This window comes from Lynx canadensis, chromosome B4 (assembly GCF_007474595.2).
Source record: "Lynx canadensis isolate LIC74 chromosome B4, mLynCan4.pri.v2, whole genome shotgun sequence".
Taxonomy (NCBI): domain Eukaryota; kingdom Metazoa; phylum Chordata; class Mammalia; order Carnivora; family Felidae; genus Lynx; species Lynx canadensis.
In genome coordinates, this window is record NC_044309.1 from 36,767,081 (window position 1) to 36,789,708 (window position 22,628).

The window sequence follows — 22,628 nt, forward strand, 5'->3', positions numbered from 1 at the left end:
CCATAATAATTATCGGCTTTTTATACTTAACATGTTAGGGTAGAATAACTATTCTGATTGGAAGTGGGCAGAGTCATGTGCTTGTGTACATATGCGTATGTAGTTCAAGGCTTCGAAAGAAAGGGGGAGAAAAAACTTTAGTTGACAAACAGGGAGCTAGAAATTCAGGGAAGAAAAATAAAAGGGCAACCGGGTGATTTTTGTTTGTTTCTAAAGGGGTTAAAAGTCATGAGCTACTACAGAAGGCTGTGGCATGAAATGTTAAGCACTAACCTGGGTACTTGATATCCTGTCTGAATTCAGATGTGTGCTAAGTGATACTCTTGACAGATTAGGAAAATGGCAAGAAGGGAAGAAGACTTGCCTCATAATTCATGTGTCCTTTGCTTCCTCTCCTGCCTGAAAGATTCATGGCATCTCGGGCCCAATTGTCTACCAACTTGTGCAGATCATCTGTGAATGTGCCCTTCCTGCTGGACGTCATGGCAGGAGGCTGAGCTTGGGCGGCTTGGCTGTTCACTGTTCCCCCGACAGTATTTGTGCTGCTGGTCCCTAGGATTAAAAGAAGCAACAGAATACAACCATTAAAAGGAGGTTGGGTTTTGGCTTCAGGAAGAGGGAAAACTTCACAGGATGATGAATGGCAAGCCACTGAATGGGGAGAGGATGAGTTGGGAAGCCATGCAAGACGGGAAGGTTCCAAGGTCTTGTTTAGCCAAATGTTTTGGCATAAGAGGGTAATGAAAACAGGTTCTCTTCAGGAGTTGCAGATGAGGCTAAAAAACTCAAGATGGTGGTAGGCACAAAGGGGAGGGACCCCTTTCTGCCCATTCCCATGGCATCTAGAGTACGGAAAGTAAGTTTCAGTACTCTATTCCCAGCATCACGCTGATGAGGGAGGTGTGGTATGGTCAGTGAGGCTCTAGAATGCTGCAGAATGCAGGGCAAAAGAGGATTTCTCGAGCACTGAGGCAGGGTTAAAGTAGGAGTTAAAGGAAAGCAAAGGTAGATGCTTGGCCCAGGAAAAGATGGGCTTCCCACACCATGTGGATACTGTGCCACAGTCTTTAGCCATTCTTTAACAGAAAGAGGTGATAAAAGAGACAGCATGCTCGGTTCAAAAAACCTTTTTCACCTGGACCCGTACACACAAATTTGTAAACAAACTCGGGAGGAATGAAGGCTTCAACCTCTCCCAGTTGCCTATGAGTTAAGAACCAAGATTAGTCATGAAGAAGGTTCTCTGTGGTGTGCCTGAATCTTTCAACTCCAGGAACACATGGTTTTCCTGAAGACGACCTCAGTCTCAATTGGTTCAATTGGTTTGTGGATTCTCACCCGTTCCCCCCTTTCCCAGGAGAGCAAGCAAGCACTTGTATGTGGAAGCAACAGGAACATTCAGCTGAGGAAGGAGTGCAAAGGGAAGGAGGAAGCTTTGAGGTTATGATGAAGGAATTCTATTTCTATGGTTTGATGAGAAAGGAAGAAGGAGTCTGTGTCCTGCCTGATTTCGGCTCTGCTGGAGGGCACACTGAAGATTATTCGAAGAGGCAAGTTTTAGGGAAGAGGGAAAGAAAAGTCATAATCTTGTTTTTTTTCCCTCACCCCCCACTTTCTTACCAGAATTCACATTTGCTGCAGAATAAATAAAAGCTACTAAGGTAAGTTGTGAGCCACTAGGCCTTAAGGTATCCAAATAATGCTGGGGGCTAAATAAATGCATACATTTTCCTGCTTTCCAGGTCGAAGCAGCACCAGAGCACAGCAGCATGCCCGAAGCAACTCTGCCATTTAAAAGCCCTTTATAATCCACTGCTGGTCTCAAGTTTATACCCCACTGCCCTGGGAATGGCACACACAAGCACGTCTGTATTAGAGGAACAGCTAATTCTGAGGTGAAGCTGCAGAGTGAGGAAGGTCACATGCTTCTTACCACCAAGGCAAGACATGGATTACTGCAGTGTGTGTATTAGCTCACTTCTGAGGGCCCACTGGAGCCACAAGGGGATAGCTACTGCACATACAGCGTAAAGGGCAGAGTAAGTTCTCCTGTGGGACAGGAAACCCAAGTGGAAAAGGATAAAAGCACAGGAAACAAACAGCTTTCCTTGAAAAGCAAGAGAGACCGTGGTGGGGAAGCACAGAGTGGGAAGCACAAGCAATGAGGGTGGCAGTCGTGACAGTAATAGAATCCAGAAAGCAAGCGTATCACATGCATGAGGGCTATTTTCCTGTTTGAACAATAACTGCTTGGTGAGCTTGATGATGAGTGAGACAATCAAAATGAAAACCAGAAACAATCACAAGTGAGAAGAACTGTCACAAGCCAAATATGAGAAGCTCAGTAGAGGTGAACACTGCTTATTCACAAACAGCTCATGCCGGGGTCACACCTCTCTAGTCTCATGCTAGTCGTCTCTGATGCTGTGAGGCTCCTTTACAACCAAATATCATTCTTCATTTTCATCTGTCTTACACAGTACTGGATTATGAAGGTGGGGTTTATACTATGAGGAGGTTGGCCATACAGTTAACCTTATTCTGGCTTCTGAAAACAGGCTTTCCCATTAAAGAAGGAAACAAACACATCCTTCTCTGACCAGAAATTAATGCCTGGGAAAAGTTGACTACAAAAGCTAGAAGCATGGATAGTGCATTTAGTCCACTTTAGTAGGAAATGGTTTAAAAACACTTATAATACACATATTTTTGAGGATGCTGCTTGCCTTCCAGAGAGTACACTGAGTAGCCTCTAGACCTTTCTCAGTTTTGCTGCAAAGCTCTAGGAAGTAGTATATATTTTACCACCCCAAATCCATTTTTTTCTCCTGCCATAATACATTTCCCCCACGTCCCACCACCAGATCCCATGAACGATAACCTACTATGAGTCACAGCTTATTGCCCAGTACCCCAAATACAGAGTTTTCTGACTGTCTAGGTGGCCGATTGGGTAGTTGAATTGCATGCACGTTAATGAGAAGCCATCAGCCTAAGAAGCCAGACTCTACAAAGTAGTGCTTTTCTCCTCCCCAATCTAGCAGACGCCTCCTGCTGTGATATGAGGATGCGGACTTTTCTATGTTTTGACCAGTGCTGATTTTCCAGTGGGAGAACAGCGGCTGGCACATATCTGCTAACTAAAGGGCTCTCCCCAAAGAGCCAGGCATCCCTGATCTCTCTCTCTCTATCATGGGCATCATCAATCCATAATTGTCACAAAGCCAGGATCACAGAGGGTCATCATGTGAGAGCATTGACTAGGAGGTGATTTCTTAATCTGTAAGGATAGCCAGAGGTCAGCAATTAAGCATGTTAAAAAATATATTAGAACAGGGTGCAGAACTAGACAGATGGAAGTTGGGAAATGAGGGTGTTGTGAAGCTTCAGGGTTCCAAGAACTCATGGATAACAGGCTTTGCAATCAAGGACCAAAAATAACAGAAAGAAAAGATAATTACTACAGAGCTGGTTGCAAGGACAGACTTTTTTCACCATCTTCCCTGAAGCACAAAGAGAGAGCAACGTGTTAAAGACAAAGAAACATCAGTGTAAAATATTTAGAATCTCCAAACAGCACACAAAGTGCCAGCAAGAGAAAGCAGAAAGAGAGACAGGTTGGTGGGACCTGGGAGTCCCTGCTATGGGTACAGTTCTATGGGACGCAGCTTGCTAGCTGTCAGCCTTCACGTGGTTATCTGATGGCCAGTGGCACCTGGCTGACGGCTGAGCTTCCACCAGTCTTTGTATCTACAAGTAATGCTCTGCACTAAGGTTCTGGGGGAACCTGGGGGAAGAACTCCAGTCTCTCAGGTCTTACTGCTTGAATTTCAAATACCCAAGCAGTCTTTCCACTGACCCCGTCCCACTTTCTGTTTCTCCTGCTGGGTTGGTAAAAAGCATTCGATAAAATGCATTAAACAATTCTACCACAGTAGACTTGACAGTACCATTGTTACAGTTTTGAATCCTTTTAAATCGGCTAATATATTTCCAAATCCTAGACATACATACTAACCCCGTCCCCTCCAGAAAAATTTTTAAAAGTATGTGGAAAACAAGCAACTTTTGAACATAAATAAAGCGTTAAGCCAAGCCGTGCTTCCAAACCATAATCTATTTTGAGAGCACAGAATAACGCATCCCAAACTAAAAAGACCCCACACCTGGTAAATAAATGCCTGTTTTCCTTTCCCTATTTGCTTTAAATCTGCCTTTCGTAATTTGTTTACCAAGGCTTACATGATGTATACTTGTGTGCCTTCAACAGATGTAGGGCCTCTCGTTTTAGACCCAAAAGGAAGTGGTAAGATTTAATATTTCTAACCACTTTCATCTGAACAACAGTGTGCTACCACCTACCTTTAAGAGTGTGGTGAGAATTTATTTAATTAATTAATCTGAAATGTATCACTCACATTGTTCTTCACAAAAAAGCCTTGGTTCTCTTTCTTCCCTCTTCGACGTTTCAGGCTGTATAGCATACAGCAACCTACTTTGAAACACTTGTCTCCTCCTATTAATGTCATCTCATCTTGCCAGCTGGACATATGCTTATTTAAGTGTCAAGGTGCTAACATGCTTGGTCCAGCCTGGTCTAACCAAACATCACACATGCTTTGGAAAACTACCAAACTGGATAATGTCTTCCACCTCCTTCTTTGTTCAATAGTCCTGGATACTGATACATGAGGCCCAAGGACCTCTGAACCTCAGAAACAGTGATGTCCTTAGCACATGCATTTAAAAAGCACTTCAGTAACCACATCAGAAGTTTGAGGCCTCAGCAGTGAAGATCTTTAACCAAACTCTAACAAAGGTTTTCTACTTGAGCCTGATTTTTGTTTTTAAAATTTTTATTCCAATATACATTTATTGACTACCTACTATGTTTCAGGTAGGCACTGGCTAATTAGAAGAAAATGATGTGTGCTTCCCAAGAGCTACCAGTGTTTGTGCACATGATCTTATTTTTTTGTACAACAGCCCTACGAGAGAGGCATCATCTTTATTTCATATTTGGGGAAGATGGGCTGGGAAATTGGGTGATTTACTATTGTGCCTTGCTTTTAAGAAAGCTAAGAAATCCTAGCAATCATGTTAAAGAGACCATTTTCACTGGCAGGCCCTGGGCTCTGGTTCTTGAGAATAAATGCTTGATCAGAATAACTACACTGAAACCCTTTTTGAACTATCAATTTTAGGGAGTTAGAAGGTAAGGGTGGTGAAAGGATCCAATGAAGAGATTCTAGCATCATTTCAATGGACAGATGGCCAGGCTTAATTGAGAAGAAAAAAAAGATTTCAACCTACTCGGAAAAAGAATAAAAAAATAGGGTGTAATTTTCCCTTGCTGCCAGGATCTAAGTACATTAGTGGTCAAGATGCTTTCTGTCACTTCTAATGCCAAAGCAAGGGGTGGAAGTGAGTAGGACTATGGACTTCAGTCTTTATCCCAAATGACCCTGCAGTCTATACAGCATTACCACCTTTTCTACTCTGTCATGGATCTATAAAGAAGCAATTCTACCAGAAAGTTATTTTGAAGTTTATAGAAACCTGTTCTTATTTCTACATCTTTTATCATAATTAATATAGAGACCCAAACTTCTGAGGGTAATAGTTCAGCCAAGCCACTGAGTAGATGATATACAAAGAGACAAATGAAAATGGACTGCATGAAACATCAGATCCAAGCAGCAGAAAAACAAGGACGAGGAAGGAGTAAAGGTGTTACACACAAAGAGCCAAGCAGGGCGTACTCAGAAATCGGGTCCTCCTGCCACCAGGTTTGAATGTCACCTGCTCAGATGCACAGTTAAACTTCGCACAGCCTGTGAGAGGGGAAAAACAGGGAAGAACAGAGAGAGAAGAGACAGAACACAACTACAAGATGTTAGAAACTTGAGGCTGGAGTGGTGAAATGCGCTAAGATGGCACACAGAAGAACAAGCTTCTAGGGAAATGTCAGATAGGTAGGACAGGAAATATTAGGTCTCAATTCCCTTACTTTGCAAAATGTTGAAGCTTTTCCCAGTGTGAATAATAATGCTAGCTGGTCTGTGCTCCTGGCAAGCAAGCACATTTACCTAGTCCAATGATGATCTACCTTTACTATCTGTAATATTGTGGCAAAAGCACCTAAGCAAGTTACCTAACTCTTCTCTTATTCTTTTCCACCCAGACACCTAAGTTCTTCCAATTCTCGTTCTATCGTTACTAGCAGCGTTCTGCTACAGGAAGGTTTTAAATGATCATTAATAAATAAAACTCTATTTAGGAAGTAGATTACAGGTAACAAATTGAATTGTAGGGCTATTTATCTTAGAATGCTACTCCCATACTTACAAGTTAAAAAAGTCTACACTGGCTAGGCAAATGCATTAGCTTTCAGAAACTGCTAAAACTCCTTAATTTTGGTCCAGGAAATCTCAGTCTAGTATTAAAGCGTATGTTGCAAATCCCAAATGAGTCATTAATTTGGTTAAGTCCTCATGTAAGTCACAATACAACCTTTTGCTGTAATCCTTTGAAAAAACCTATTTCATCTGATAGGAGCAATGAATTCACCTAATATAATCATTACTCAACTTCCCTTTCCAGCTCAAGATCCGAAAGTGTTTTAATACACAGGCTGTGTTCTGGTCAGCGGTCTTCCAACTGACCTTAATAGGATGCTCATCAGGCTTTTGTTGCGGATATGGCAGTATCTCCATTTTCATGTTTTTAGAACATGTTGATTGCTTTGATTGCTTACCTTGACCTGGAGCAGAAAGGCTTGGTACTGAAATGGCACCATCACTGGTGAAGGCTGAATAGAGGTTGTCACTGGAGGGAGATGGCTTAAGGGGCTGTAACAACTGATTCTGCCCAGTCTCTGGGATGTTGCCAGGAGGGTGGAGGGTCTGCTGGGGGTGCAAAACTGAAGTGGCACTCTGACCAGACAGGTTACCTGCCAAAAGATAAAGTGGCATGAGGAAACATGTCCAGCTTTCCCAATAAACTTAACAGGCACTATTCTTATATTCTTATTCTTCAATGTGTCCCACTAAGTGACTAATAATAGGTCAAAAGCTGTAAGTGATGAAAGAACAAAAGGCCTCACTAATGGGAGGGGAAGTGAGAAATGACATGAGAATCAATAGGCAATAGGGCTGGAGTAACTATTCCGAAAGACTTTTAGTTTAGATAACCTAGATGGTTCCCAAGTCTCAGCTGAGTAGAACACGCAGTGGATATGGGAGAATTCCATTTTACAATTCCATCATTGCTTTTAAAAACCTGTAACACTGGGGCGCCTGGGTGGCGCAGTCGGTTAAGCGTCCGACTTCAGGTCACGATCTCGCGGTCCGTGAGTTCGAGCCCCGCGTCAGGCTCTGGGCTGATGGCTCAGAGCCTGGAGCCTGTTTCCGATTCTGTGTCTCCCTCTCTCTCTGCCCCTCCCCCATTCACGCTCTGTCTCTCTCTGTCCCAAAAATAAATAAATGTTGAAAAAAAAATTAAAAAAAAAAATAAAAACCTGTAACACTGAATTGGTGCAGGATACAAATAGGTTTGGTGGGCAGTCTCTGCTTAGTTTTCCTTCTAAGTATGTGTCAGGTCAAGTACAAAAGTGGTGTCAAAAATAATGCAGATGACTACAGAGTAATATATATTTAAAATTATTTGTGGCAGGTGGCTTTTATTCCCTAGTCAACTGTCTTGAAATTGACCAATTTCTCTGTTCCCTACTAATTGGCAGACTAGCAGGCCACTCAAAAAGTATGTCAAAATTGGGATTAGGATCTAAATTAGCTGATATCCTTTATAATCACATTTCTACCAATGAATGGGTTCTGATGTACTAGAGAAATGGTTTGGGTTTCTGAAAGCTTCCAGAGAATGGAAAGCTGCTAAGAAGTTTGCAACTGCTTTCCAACACATTTATATTAGACCTGGAGAACAACTATGAGGTATAAATTTATTTCAGTCTTTCACTTTACAACCAATTATCTGTTAACATTCTCATAATTTCACCAAAGGGTAAGAATTCTATCACCATTAAAATAGACAAACTGTAGTTCATTACAAGAGATTATGAATTATTTTTTATTACAGCCACGAGCAAGTTCTTTATTTCAATATACATAAATGAAATAAAAACTTTAATCAGGAAAATTACCACCTAAGACATATCCAAACATCTAAATGAAATTTACATTCATCCCAGCTGCAATTATGGATAATTCATTCACTGAAAGGAAAAACCTACCTGAACTTTTACTAAAAGTTTTTTTCTTTTACCTGAACTTTTACTAAAAGTATTTTCTTCCAATTGCCTATGAGTTTGGTGTAATGTGAATTATATGAGTAACCAGGCAATGCTAAGTGTTTTATCCTTAAGAACAACTGTAAGTGGCTTGGGTAATGGAGGTAGTTAGTAATATGGGTTACAATGGAATAAGCCATAGTACTCACCCTTCCATAGACTCAACAAATAGAGGTACTATAAATATAAGGAGTGGAAAAGTCAAGGAAGCAAGAATATTAGGAAAGTCAAACTCCTCTGAAATTTAACAAAAACAACAAATGGCTCAATAGGTCACATATAGAGTCAGGAGACAGAAACAAAAGATGGGACAGCCAAGGCTGACCTGGCCCATGGCTTTTTACCTGAAAGCTGGGGGCTTTTATTCCCCAAGGAACTGCTGCGACTAGATTTGCTGCCTTTGCTTTTAGTGGGTCGCCTTCTTCTCCCTGCAAGAGGGGCAGCTGGGGGAATAATGACAGCAGGGGGAACCTTGCCCAGTTTGGTATATAAAGATTCAATTTCATGCTTCTGGCGACTCTGCAGGTCTTGAATCTCTTTAAGATGTCTGTGAAAGATAACCAAACATGAATCAAAAACATTATAATCACTTTTGTTCAAATGAGATTTAACAACATATTCTTTAAACTCTATTCAAGTATTTACTTACTCATGAATCTTTCCCCCCTCAGTGTACTTAACGTAATTTCTTCTATTACCTTGAGATTCTAGTTTGTTACTTCATATTGTTTGGCCTCCATTATCCAAGCCAAATTCCAATAAGCTCCTAACCAACAAGTAGTTGATGATATGTTAGGAGAAAAGATTTCCTGATTTTTTTTTTTTTATAATTTTTTTTTTTTTCAACGTTTATTTATTTTTGGGACAGAGAGAGACAGAGCATGAACGGGCGAGGGGCAGAGAGAGAGGGAGACACAGAATCGGAAACAGGCTCCAGGCTCTGAGCCATCAGCCCAGAGCCCGACGCGGGGCTCGAACTCACAGACCGCGAGATCGTGACCTGGCTGAAGTCGGACGCTTAACCGACTGCGCCACCCAGGCGCCCCAAGATTTCCTGATTTTTGAGGCATACACAGGAGTACTGAATTTGCTACTCTGGACCAGTGTGTCAAATATGATCTATAAAACTTGCCACATAATCTACATCCATTACTAGATTCATTTGGTAGACTATTAAATTAGGTTAATAATGATAAAAAGTGTTATTAAGAAAAACAATAATATAGTAATAATACAAAGGTACTGAAGAAGTTCTAGAAGTAGAAATGCTACGGGTCCTTATAAATACAAGACCTAATGAGAACTACATTGAGGAAACTAGCTTTTGCATAGCACCCTCTGTTTGAAAGAAATGAGATATAAGCATATTGCAGTGAAAAGAATACTAGGCACCAGGAGCTAGATCTTACTATGATTCTGCCATTATTCTTTTACAGAAGAAAATACACTTACTTTTCTCGTAGTCTTCGCAGCTCTAATTTTAAATCTTCATCTTCAATATCTGACTCATTGTCACTACTCATGTAAGAGGAGTTGAATGAATTACTAAGGCTCTGACTTAGATTCTGGATAGGGAGGCTCTTTGAGCTCAGCTGATGGGGGGAGTGTGGACTACCTGAACCATCATCCACATCCCTGCTTAGGAAGGCGGCCTCCAGGTCAGAAGATGGCCCATTCAGATGTGAAGGCTCTGACAGTTCAGGCTTTTCTTTCTTTGGTATCACAGCAGGGAGAACAGCTTGTTCCAAATCCATAAAAGGAGGAGATGCCATTGGTCCCTCTTTCTTTGCCTCAGCAATCTTGTCTTCAGTTCTTGATACAGAGAAACGACCTACTTTGTTCGTTGTAGTTGTCACCTGGAAGCGTCCTACCTTTGTAGGCTGTCCAGTTTCTGACTTTGCTCCCAAGGCAGGAGTTTTGTGGGCACTATCTGGCATATCTGATGAGATGCTACGGATCCCATTAGGCTCTGTCTTCACCAGGGTACTTTCTGGACTACTACTTGATAGTACTGAGGACTCTGAAGTGCTAGACTCAAAATGAACAGACTTTGCATCTTCTGACTTATTTTTACCCTCTTTTTGGACATCATCCATTGCAACTGAAACCTGATGGAAAGAGACAAAAGTGAGATTAAAAAACAAAATCCCCAATATTCAATTTTTAAAATGATAAAAAATTGAATTAAAATAATAAAAAAATTCAATAAAAAAATTGAATCACTTTATTTCCCAGTCAGTATCTCTTTACATAAGCCCCTCCACCTTCACTGTGAAAATAAATGGAATACTATTATAGAGAACAAGATCTGTACTGAGATGTACAGATTAGATACAGATTCTCAGTGGCTGGCTAAGCTTACTAAGTTAATAATTTACCTCCAGATCTCATGTTATATACAAGACTTAGATTTATGTCTTTGTGGAAATATAAATAACAGGGAATGGAATCTTGAAGGTTGCCTGTGAATATGAAAACTACAAAGATTAAAGACAATGAATGTTAAATGCCAGCCAGAATCAACATAACTAAATGGGACCAAAAGGAGGATCCAGATCCTTGTTCTAATTTGTCCATGTATTATAAACTCAGCCCAGTACAAACTCTCAGAACCTCAGTTTACAAATGAGAAAAATATCAACTGCTATCCCCAACTCCCAGTGCTACCATGAGAATAACTGGAAAGCAGTTGTGAAAGTAGTAAAAAATAAAAAAATAAATCACTAGTTGGACCACCTGGGAAAAGAAAACGATGTATCACTTGATGTTGACTCAGTATTTTCATTTCAGAAATTAATCCTAAAAAATTGTCCTAAACATAGAAAATGTTTCCTGTTACATTACTTATTACGATAGAAAAATCTGAAACAACCTAATGACTAATAATAGGAGAATGGGTTAGGTGAACCAACTACTAGATTGGGAAAAAAAGCTATAAAATCTCATTCAGAAAAGCAGGGTCAATTGTACACACATGTACATAGAAAAAGGAATGAGGGGAAACACACCCTAAAAAGTAATCCTGGGTGGAGGAGGTAGGTAGGAAGATGGGGTAGACAGTATACTGTTTCTCTACTGTACTAAGTATTCTGCATTCCTTTAATTGGCATGTATTATTATTTTTTAAAGTTTACATATTTGTTTATTTCTAGCAATCTCTACATCCAATGTGGGGCTCACATTCATGACCCCGAGATCAAGAGTCACATGCTCTTCTGGCTGAGCCAGCCAGGTGCCCCAGAAGGTTTTTTTTTTTTTTTAAACATGTATTATTTTTAAGAGGGTAAAATGATAAAGAACTATAAAAAAGATATATATCATCAAATTGGCAATTGTGTCCCAAAGGTAAGTAATAATTTTATTATATACCTATTCACCCCAAAGAGGAAATCAAGGCAAGGGAAAGTAATGGTCTTACCTGGAATCGTCCCATCTTAAAAACACCAGTTCCTGAACTAGTTCCTAGGACAGGACCTTCTGTGATTTGAGAAACTGAAACAAGTACATGGAGGAGAAAAAACTTAAGTTAGCATCTCGTTTTAGTTAGCTTCTTTTCCTTTTGGTCAGAAATACAGCAAAATAAAAGTACCTATGAGGTGAGAAAAATGGTCTGAGGCAAGGAAAATTTCTTTACCTTCTTTTCTCCTTGGGCTTTGTCCAAAAAGGAAAATAGTTATTATTTACTCTCCTTACTAGATACCTTTAGTCTGAAAGATACTGTTTGTGAAATACTGTCAAAGTCTGAAAATTTATCATTAGTCCTCTACTTTTCCTTGTACACATGTACAGATGATATGTTATTGTTTGGAGGAATAAAAGTTACATATAAGCAAAGCAGCTTCAAGGCTTAACTACAACATAAGAGATACTATAAAAACTAAGGTTAATGGGTAGTAAGAATTCAATTACTCATTCTTTAACTCAAAGATAAAAATAAATGAAGAGAATTATGAGATTTTACTTAGGATATCAAAGACGCATTTTTAAAATGAAAATCATCTATGACAACTTGGTTTATACAACACTTAGGCAAAAATCTTAGAACAGGAAGTACAAGGTGTCAGAATCACTGATAAATAGTTTTGAACAACTTTCAAGCCACCTAGGTCATCCTTTCTAAGGACAACCACTTGAGGTTTTTTTCCTAGAGATAATATAGACATATACAAGCATTTTCTTTATTTTATACAACTAGTAAGCTCAATTTTATACAACACTGATTTTGATATTTTTACAATGTATCTTAGCATTCCATATTGATTTCTCATTCTTTTTAATGGCTGCAGTGTTTTATGTCTGTCTGCATGTATGCTATATGTATACAAAGTACCATATTTTAAACAGGCTTCTGTGGATGGACATTTAAGTTTTTCAGAACTTCTTGCTATTATAAGTGTTCTACCAAGTATTTTCTTATGAATCTGTGGAATACCTAAGAATGGATGTGCTGAATCATACCCATTTAAAACTTGGAGAGACATTACTAAATCGATCTCTAAAGAGGTTGTGTTAAGTCACTGGTGGCTATTAAACTTCTAAGTTTACCAATGAGAGGTTCAGAAATGCTATCACTTACTAGTCTTTTCTGTGATATGAATACCCACCACTGCCCAGTTTTTCATTTATCTTTGGACATCATGGCTTTTTTTTCCATGCAGAAAGTTTGGAATCTATTATTGCTTCTGTATCAGGGATCAGCAAACTATGATCATGGACCAAATTCAGCCCACAGCTTGTTTCTGTAAATAAATTTTATTAGACTACAGAGCCAAACTCATTCATTCACGTATGGCCTATGCTGTTTTTGGGTTACAATAGGAGATTCGAGTAATCGTGACAGAGACTATATGGCCAGCAAAGCCTGAAATATACAACTTTCTGGCCTTTTACAGAAAGTTTGTTGATCCTACTTCAGACAGTTAAAAAAAAAAAAAAAAAGAAAAGAAAAAGATTTCTTGTATGTTTTGTTACAGCACTATTTTACATTATCATTTTTCATCTTTGACCCGTTTGGAATTTATGTTGGTCAAGGCTGGCATCTAAGCTTTCTTCCAGATGGTTGTCCAGTTGTCACAAAGCATTTATTGAAATATCCTAGCATTTTCTCACTGATTTAAAAGCCCACCTTTTTCATATTTCTTCTTTATAGTTTGTCCATTTCTAAACTTCTCTAGTCTGTTCCAATGATTTTTTTTTTAATGTTTATTTATTTTTTGGTGGGTGGGGAGGGCATGCACATGAGCGGGGGAAGGACAGAGACAGAGAGAGACAAGAGGATCCAAAATGGGCTTTTCAATGAAAGCAGAGAGCCCGATGCGGAGCTTGAACTCATGAACTGTGAGATCATGACCTGAGCCGAAATCAGACACTAATCAACTAAGCCACCCAGGTGCCCTTCCATTGATTTTCAAGTCAAAATGAGAGTGAATTCAGAATATAATTGCCTTGAAGATAATTTAGAGAGGTTTTAAGTGAAATTCAGAATTTAAGGAAGAAAGAAAAGATTTGAGTATTCAGGTAATCTTATTAATAGTTATACAGGGAAACATACGTAGGTGGTAGTGAGGAGAATGGATAAACTACAAAAGGAACAATATTAAGTGTTACACAAAAGCACACTGAATAAATACAGCTCATGTTTAATTATTTTCCCTTTTGAATGTAAATGGTTCTAAGAGAAAAGGTGACAGCAAATAGAAGCTTTAAATTTCCTACTTTGTGGGGGGACTGGTGATGCAGTGAAGAGATTTACAACAAAATTCAGAAAAGAAGTAGCTGATATGAACTCATGACCAAGAGCATGCTCATAAAAGTTCTCATGGCAATTTTAAGTTGTTACAAAATCTGGAAATATGCTTTGCCAAGAGACTGTGTACAAACACGCCAATTCTAAAGACTCCAGAAATGGAAAAAAAAATAATGTTTAAACTGATTACAATATATATTTGTATTTCTACCATCCATGCTAGTCAAGCTTATCTCTACCTCTATCTATCTAGTGTCATAAAAGCCAAGAGATTAAGGTAAATTAACTTTTATAAATAGGCCTGAATTTCCTTCTCTCTCTTAGCAAGGGTCTATCCTAGCTAATAACAAAGGGTCTTATTCCAAGAAACTATCATTACCTTTTGCATGCTAATATTACATGTTCCAAATATTAGTATTAAAGTTCCTAAGTTATGAAATATGTAAAATTGTTCTTTAAAACTGTTTCAAATACACCTACATTCTTAAGAATGTCTTTGAGATAGTAAACTCTAGAATCAATTATAAAGAGGACTGGAAATGGTATAACATAAGAGGAAGAAGGACGCTTCTCACCATCCTTCTGAGGCAGTGTTCCTGCTTCTGTAACTGCTGCTGGAGCCACCATGGACACAGGCTGCAAAACACATACACACAGATACCACAAAATCTTTAGCTTCAGTCACTCTTAAACTATTGCCATGCTGCCTTTCCTCTGGTTTTTATAAAGGGCAAAAGAAATATAGTATATGTGAAGAAACACTTGTGTCCAACAGAGTTTTCTTTTTTTTTTTAAGCCTAAAAGTAAGTCTGATGTAAAAAAAAAACAAAAACAGAAAAATTTTAAGAAAAAATTCTGAGTTGCTTCTATATTGTTGTTTGTTTTTCTCATGGGATACTTAAGAGTATACCTTGGATAATAATAGAAAGAATAGTTTTAATCAGAACATTATTGTATCACAAGCTTAAAAGGAAGAAGTTAACTTTTAAAGCACAGCTTCCTCCAAAGCATAAATACAAAACCCATAGAATTCATCTATGGTATAATTCTAACCAGAGGCAAGACAAGAAAAGTACCTTTCAAATCAATAAAATATTTTCCACAGTTATACCACTGGGTCAGTGTTAATCTTAATCTGCTTTATTTCTGTTTGCTGGAATAAGCAAAGACTCTGAATTAATGCTTTTAACTCTGTAGGTGTTAAAGGTATTAATAGATTAGAGTATGTTTTAGGAATGTGATATATTAGGATTATGGAAAGATTTTGGCAAAATTTTCAAAGCTTACCCCAACTGTAGGTGTCCCCACAACAGTCTCTGGACTAAGTGTTCTTCTCAATTGAGCATCAAGATCTTCCAGAGGTTGCTGGGACTGAACGAAACAACTACAATAAGTAGAGGTCTTTGGCATATTCAGAAGCACTACATATAGCTCATCTAAATAAGGAATACTCCTTGATGCTTTAGATTGACACAATGTAACATCTGTCTAGTCACTGAATATAAAACTCAATATATTAAATATTAACTTATATTGCTTGAATGATATGTCAATTTCCCAAGCCTTAGAGAAATTCAGTCATATTTATGTTTTTACAGTTTTGAAGTCTATGTTTGATGTTCCTTAAAGTGATACAAAAGTTTCTACCTGTCTTCTCTTTAAAAATATATTCTGGGGGTGCCTGGGGGACTCAGTTGGTTAAGTATCTGACTCTTGATTACAGCTAAGGTCATGATCTGATGGGTCATGAGACTGAGCCCCACATTATGCTCTGCACTGATAGCACAGAACCTGCTTGGGATTCTCTCTCTTCCTTTCTCTCTCTGCCTCTCACCCTGCTAGTAAATAAACTTAAAATATATATATTCTGAAAAATGTATCAAGATATTTTGGTAGATTAATTTTTTTCTTTTTTCTTTTTCAGTTTGGTACATCTTTCTGAGAACTTGTCCTTATGAATAAAAGATGGCATTAATGTATTTGATCACTATCAAGGATATTATTCTTTTCTTTAGGTCTTAATCTATACTTCTTATACCCTATAAATGGCAGCAAAAAGGAACTGGAGGTCTGGGCATTCCAACCTGTTAACCAGGTCTTACCACCATTCATCACAAGGCCAGTAACTTTTTACTTTTGATACAGGCCATAATCCCACATCTATTTTGGCTTCTATCACTTATTCTTCTACAGCCTTCATTTATCCTTCTCCCTCTCTATATAGGCATTATCCACTAAACCTCACCTCCTCACATCTTATTTGCTGTTTCTCAGCACATTTGAGCCTGAATACGTGTCTGAATACATGTTTTTAATGAGAAAACAGGTGTAAAACCCCTAACTTACAGACTTTCACAATGTATTTTTTCCAAAATGTGGTGACTGATGGAGTTCTCTTTGGAGTTATTACTCTATCATGGCAAGTTCTTTATATTCTACTATACAGCTGTAGAAGTGATAAATTCAGACTTCTTGTGTTAGCAATTTATGTTTTTCTTCTATATAATTCTAAAATAAATTCCTGTTTTAGTTTCAATGTTTACTACTTTGCTCACGGCAGAAGCTTTTTCATGGTTATAATGGCTTCATAATAACTACCTTCCTTACGGGACTTCAACTAAATAAATGTGTGGGGTGGTGGGGTAGGGTAGAAAAGGGAAATGATAATTTAAATATTGCAGGCAATTCTGATCACCATTGGGTAGACCCAATGAGCAGATCTGAGTGTGAAACAGGAATCTCACATTCATGTCACTGCTCTCAGTTCCTGTATGAGTAATCTCATGCTAACTAAACTGTGTAGGTTTTGTATTGAAAGATAAAAGACATATTTTTCATGAAACATGACCCTTATATCCATCTATATTTAAGCCAATTACTTTATTTGTTGGTCACTGAAAGAAATGTCAAACATTAGAGAAAAAACTGGTTGACTGAACTCACAGAAAAGGGGCATTATCAGTTATCTTTTCCTAAGGAACTTTCAAAGTTAATTCTGATTACTTGTAATTTTTTACTTCCACAATGGTCTAGAGCCTAATCTCATTCATCAGATGCAATTTCACTATTCTAGAAAACTGTGAATGACAGGAGTTATATTTGTCTGGTAACATGTAAACCCTGCTATTTTCTTTCTTCATAAAATATGAAAAAATATTAATATCAAATGTGTTCTAGATGACTTGAACAAAAGAACCACGAAGCGGGGCGCCTGGGTGGCGCAGTCGGTTAAGCGTCCGACTTCAGCCAGGTCACGATCTCGCGTTCCGTGAGTTCGAGCCCCGCGTCAGGCTCTGGGCTGATGGCTCAGAGCCTGGAGCCTGTTTCCGATTCTGTGTCTCCCTCTCTCTCTGCCCCTCGCCCGTTCATGCTCTGTCTCTCTCTGTCCCAAAAATAAATAAAAACGTTGAAGAAAAAAAAAAATTAAAAAAAAAAAAAAAAAGAACCACGAAGCTTCTTACTTTAAATAAGGCCTGGATCATTAGCTATATACACTGTTTTAAGAGAAAGTTGTTACTAAGTCAAAACTAAAGAGGAGCCAGAAGCCAAGATCATGCAATGGAGAATTTAAATAAGCTTTGTGAAGGAAAAAGTAGGAGCACAAAAAGAAATCTGCCAAGTCTTGGGGCACCTGAGTTAGTGAAGGTCCTGGAAAAGGTGGCAGCTGCTCGCTGGGTGGAGTACCAGCTGGAAGTTCAGTACCCACTGGCAGCACCTACAGACAATGAAGGGAAATTCAAGTCCATGAGAAAGACTACATACTGGCCAGTAAATCAACTAATTCAAATTGCAGAAATATAAGAATAAAATATATCTATAGTTAAGGCATGATTGTCATCTGGCTTATATTCTGGTATCTATCTTAAATAAAGGACATTATAACCATGATACTATTATGGGGTTACTACTATATACCAATAAAATGAATAGTAAAATTTAGTGGAAGGTTATTCCCTAGGGAAAACAGAATCAAAGGCTGTATGGACATGAGAGGCACAGTTATTCTTGAGCCACTGTTTTAGTACAGTATCATCAGGCTTTTCCTAAAACAAAGACTTTTCCGAGAAAACAATTCAGAAATAACCAAGGGGCAGGTCTGATAACAAAAGTCATCAGAAATCTAACACTATAAAGCAATTTGTACAGAGCCTCTATTACTGGCCGACTATAAAAAGAATTTTACAATCAATGGCAATGCAGAAAGATAAGTGAAGCACAGAATATAGTAGAAAAAACACAGCCTTGTTATTTGGAGAAGATCAGAGAGACTGAAGAGAGAATGAGAGGAAATCCACCATAGCGGAATTAGAAAACACGTTTTAGTTAACTTATTCCTAGGATTAGATTCTTTTTCCCTGTATATGAAATTCATCACCAACTTCCAGTTTTTGTACACCCCAAATTGTACACCTGTGGAACTGAAGCAAAGCAGAAAATCTGCTTCATTCTCACTGAAACAAAGATCATTGTAAATTGCTATTACTATGTATAATTGCTAGCAGAAGCATTTAGCTTCCTTTTGGGATACAGATTTCTTTAGCTGGTGCCAATGAGGAAGGAACGTCTGTATTTTACCTGATTATTATATAGCCTTAGAAAATCATGTAATATAATTAACCCCCAAATCTTGCCATATTCCAAAAAAAGGAGGTCTCTTGTGTTCAATGTATATATATCCTAAAATAATTTTCAATTTATTTAATAAACACTTAATGTCTACTATAGGCCAGGCCATCTTTATAACTACATTTCTAATTTGCAAGGCCGAGTTGAAAAAAGGCACTTACGGGGTTGGGGGAAAGAATAATCATATTTATCAAATTATTTCAAAACAAGAATCTTACTGGAGCTTTAGTTAAAGGTGGCTTTGATGGAGCAGTTCCAGCTTTCACTCCTGATGTAGTGCTGACTGGGGCGGACACATAGCTGACTGGGGTGGAAACTTGTCCAGGTGTGACCACTGGTATAACTGACAAACCAGTTGTCCCTAATGGCAAACTTGTTGGTGGTAAGCATGTACTTGTAGTAGAAGTCATGAGCTTGCTTGGTGCAACAGCAGTGGTTGGGATGCCTGGTGCGACAGTGGTCTCTACTACCAGTGATGTCTCCAGTGAGACAGATGCATGTTGGGCTCCAGATGAGCTGTGTTCACTAAAGAGAGACCGCAGCTTTTCCTCTAGAGTCTTTATGTCATCAATTCCAGGAGCCTTGGGCTGTGAGTCAGCATCTATTTCAGGACAGTGAGTGTGGGGCTGGTTGGGAAGTAAAGCTGGTTGAGGCTGACTATGAATTAGTGTCTGCTGCACAGCAGGCACACTGGCAACAGGTTGTACCAAAGGTGGGATACTAGGTACTTGGGGTAATAACGGTGTAGAAGTAGGTCCTGCTGCTTGAGGAAGGACAGGAGTAGAAGCTATAGCTGATGGGGTGACCAAAGGATGCACCCCACCAGGCTGAGAAACAGAACTAGATAATCCTGCTCCAGGGGAGGAAGATGATGATGCAGACAGGGACAAAGCCAATCCAGTTGTACTGCTATGAGATGTTTTATCTAGTGAGTGTGCACTAACCACCACTGTTTCAGCTAGAGTAGGAGCAGAGGTGCTGCTGCTCAGCTGAAGAGGCAGCTGGGAAGCTATGCTCGGGAATGGAGTGGTGGCAGCAATGGATGTTAACGTGGCTACCCCAGAAGTACTGCCTGTCGCTTGTTGAGATACTACAGGTGGAGGCTTAGCACCTGAGACAGCAGCACTGCCCGCAGCAGAGGCTAACGTTGAAACTGGTATAGATGGCAAAGTGCCTATGCTAGAAACAACACTCCCAGATGTAGAAGCCTGAACTGGCTGGGATGTTGTTGATATTGAGACAACTGTAGGTATTGTAACGCTTGAAACCACAGTGGAAAATACTGGTGATTCAGATATAGGAGGTACAGGGAGACCACTTGACGGTATCACACCTGTGCAGGTGGCAACTCCACCAATCCCTTTTTCAGTGGGCACTGGAATCTCAGACTGAATTACTGATGTGGACATGTCATTAAGAGGGCTGCTAGTTGCAGGGGCTGATATTGAAGGTGTGGCTGCTGCTGTGGTTGGGACTGCAGCAATGCTACTCATGGAAGGAGGTACTACTGGAAATGTTGGTCCTGTATGACTGAAGTTGGGAGGTGCTGTATTGGGCCCTTCTGTCATTTGGGCATGTCTGAGTTCAGAAAACGCCTGTTGTAGGCTAAGGGATGAAGCAGAATGAGACAAGTTCATTCCAGCGCCATGGGATGTTGAGGCAGCAACTGCAAAGGAGAATACAAAATTCATAATTAGTCCATTTTAATTTTTTTTTTCAACGTTTATTTATTTTTGGGACAGAGAGAGACAGAGCATGAACGGGGGAGGGGCAGAGAGACAGGGAGACACAGAATCAGAAACAGGCTCCAGGCTCTGAGCCATCAGCCCAGAGCCTGACGCGGGGCTCGAACTCATGGACCGCGAGATCGTGACCTGGCTGAAGTCGGACGCTTAACCGACTGCGCCACCCAGGCGCCCCAATAATCAGTCCATTTTAAAAGGGTAGATTCAAAATTGTCCTAACAATCTGTTTTTGGGTTACCAACACTGCCACATACCAAGAAGGTTTAAAACTTCTCCCGAGGAAATGACAGGCTTTTTCTAAAACAGCAGAGTAAAAGAGCAGTTTGATGAAAATAAGTTAGCTTGTATGAATATCTATTTCGAGGGTAAAAGAAAATTTTAAAAAATTTTCAAAAAAGAGAAAAAAGATAAAAAAAGAGCAACCTCAAAGCATATACAATAGTCCTAAATGGAGAAACAAAACATATTACTGTATCTACGTATTATTTATTACACAAGCTGTATCTAGGGTGGCTGTCCTTTCTGGCTCTTGTTCTTTAATCCTCTCTATTCATCCTCTATTTTGCTCCTCCATGTTTGCCTGTTGATTATAATCTCAATTTTCTACTCTTCTTTATTGTCTATGTCATCATTTGAATTACTGCTTGATGACCAAGCTTCCAATATAGCAGAGATGATATGGGATTGATAGAGGTTTGTGGTAGAAGCAATTCCTTACCCGTATCTGATATTTCACCAGTGAAAAGTTTTGATTCTCGTAATCGGCTTTCTGGCACAGGACTCACTATAAACCGTCTTCCAGCAGAATGAACAACTTGAGTTAAAGAACTGGTAGGAATGCCTGTAAAAAGAAACCATTTAACTGCATTATCTATATATTGTCACCAACATGAAGCTTTAAGATTTCATTAGTATAAAATTTCTTAGGTCAAAGCTATAAGCAAACATGGAAAGGAAAGAAATTCACCTATTTGCTGTGGCATAGAAGATGCAGGAATTGGTTGTTTGAATTCTCCTTCCAATTTCTACAACAAACAAAAGTGACCAAATTCATTCTCATACACAATCTTTCCCCCCACCACCCCTAAACACAATCTTAAAGATTGGGCAAAGCAATTGGCCCCAGGCAAAGAGGACATAAATATTTGATAATTTTAGCCATTGATGTAATGTGGTATCATTGAACATGTTGCATGGCAAATTTAACACTATAGCAATATTTTAAATAAACAAAGCTTCACTATGGGAATGCTGAACTTACTTGAGAACCTGCAAAGCCATAGTCATCCTTTCCCTGTAGACTCTCCAATCCCTGGTCACCCTCTGGTTCCACACTGACGTCCTCGCTGAGCATTTCATCAGCTTTTTCAATAATTTCTCGTACTTGATCCACAAAGGACTCTCTCTCTATTGCTAAGATAAAGTCATTGTTCACCTGTAAAAGAAATGTGATGTCAGTCTGATTAGTAGAGTGTTATTCATGTTTTAAGTCATTCCAATTGCCACTTTTGTAACTTCTGCCCTATCTGCACACCACCTGTACTATTATTCATTGATATGTAAGTTAATTCTTCAACACTTAGGTCCTAGACAAAAATATCTCTAAATCACAGGTTTGGTGTGCTAATTATATTCACGTTGAAATAAATACAGAACTGTCAAAACAGATAACAAAATATTGCACATTTGCTTAGGGCAGTGGTTATTAAAAAAGTACTAAAGCAAAATTTGGAACTCCAAATGCAGACATACCATAATTGTTGCTATCTCCTCAGGATTGTCACCATCTAAATCGAATTTGAATGTAACCATTTTCCGATTATGAGTCTCTAACTGACATTCTACTACCCGGTCCCCTTTATTTGAAACCTAAAAAGAAAAAAAAAGAAAAAGTACTTCATATCTCAGAAGCCATATTACATATTATTCCATTACTAAATTTGAGAAAGTAATGCAGATTATCACTTGAACTTAAGCCTGATGCTACCACCATTCCCTGAAGACTTGTTGGTATTTACCTCTTAAACTGGTAGCAAGAAAACGTTAAGAAAATATTGGCCTTTGAGCTATTTCCTCATCTTCCACTGAAGGGTCTGGAAGGAGTGTAAAGTCTCTGTTCTACAAATTAAAACTTTTTCTAAAAGGTGGATAGTGCCTTACCATAAAAATATGGAATTTAACAGTATTATTTGGGTGATTAGAA

General features: G+C 38.9%; 1 protein-coding gene and 1 long non-coding RNA gene across 11 annotated transcripts in view; both read right to left on the reverse strand.

Moving 5' to 3' along the window:
• Nucleotides 1–22,628, reverse strand: part of WNK1 (WNK lysine deficient protein kinase 1) — a 163,232-nt gene that overhangs the window by 3,128 nt on the left and 137,476 nt on the right. For 9 of the 10 annotated variants that reach the window (XM_030321400.1, XM_030321394.1, XM_030321392.1 and 6 more), the window contains 13 exons: nt 22,178–22,294; nt 21,687–21,860; nt 21,393–21,450; nt 21,144–21,266; nt 18,899–20,346; nt 17,686–17,769; nt 15,342–15,425; nt 14,630–14,690; nt 11,727–11,800; nt 9,761–10,416; nt 8,653–8,855; nt 6,758–6,952; nt 365–552 (listed from right to left, as the gene is read on the reverse strand). In XM_030321400.1, coding sequence (XP_030177260.1) covers nt 365–552; nt 6,758–6,952; nt 8,653–8,855; nt 9,761–10,416; nt 11,727–11,800; nt 14,630–14,690; nt 15,342–15,425; nt 17,686–17,769; nt 18,899–20,346; nt 21,144–21,266; nt 21,393–21,450; nt 21,687–21,860; nt 22,178–22,294 — 3,465 coding nt within the window. The remainder of the gene's footprint in view (nt 1–364; nt 553–6,757; nt 6,953–8,652; nt 8,856–9,760; nt 10,417–11,726; nt 11,801–14,629; nt 14,691–15,341; nt 15,426–17,685; nt 17,770–18,898; nt 20,347–21,143; nt 21,267–21,392; nt 21,451–21,686; nt 21,861–22,177; nt 22,295–22,628) is intronic. The other variant, XM_030321393.1, reaches the window with a different exon arrangement.
• Nucleotides 559–5,763, reverse strand: LOC115518113. Its single transcript, XR_003970175.1, has 3 exons — nt 5,742–5,763; nt 3,462–3,503; nt 559–1,531 (listed from the first exon to the last, which is right to left on the reverse strand). It is a non-coding gene; the product is annotated as an uncharacterized LOC115518113 (long non-coding RNA).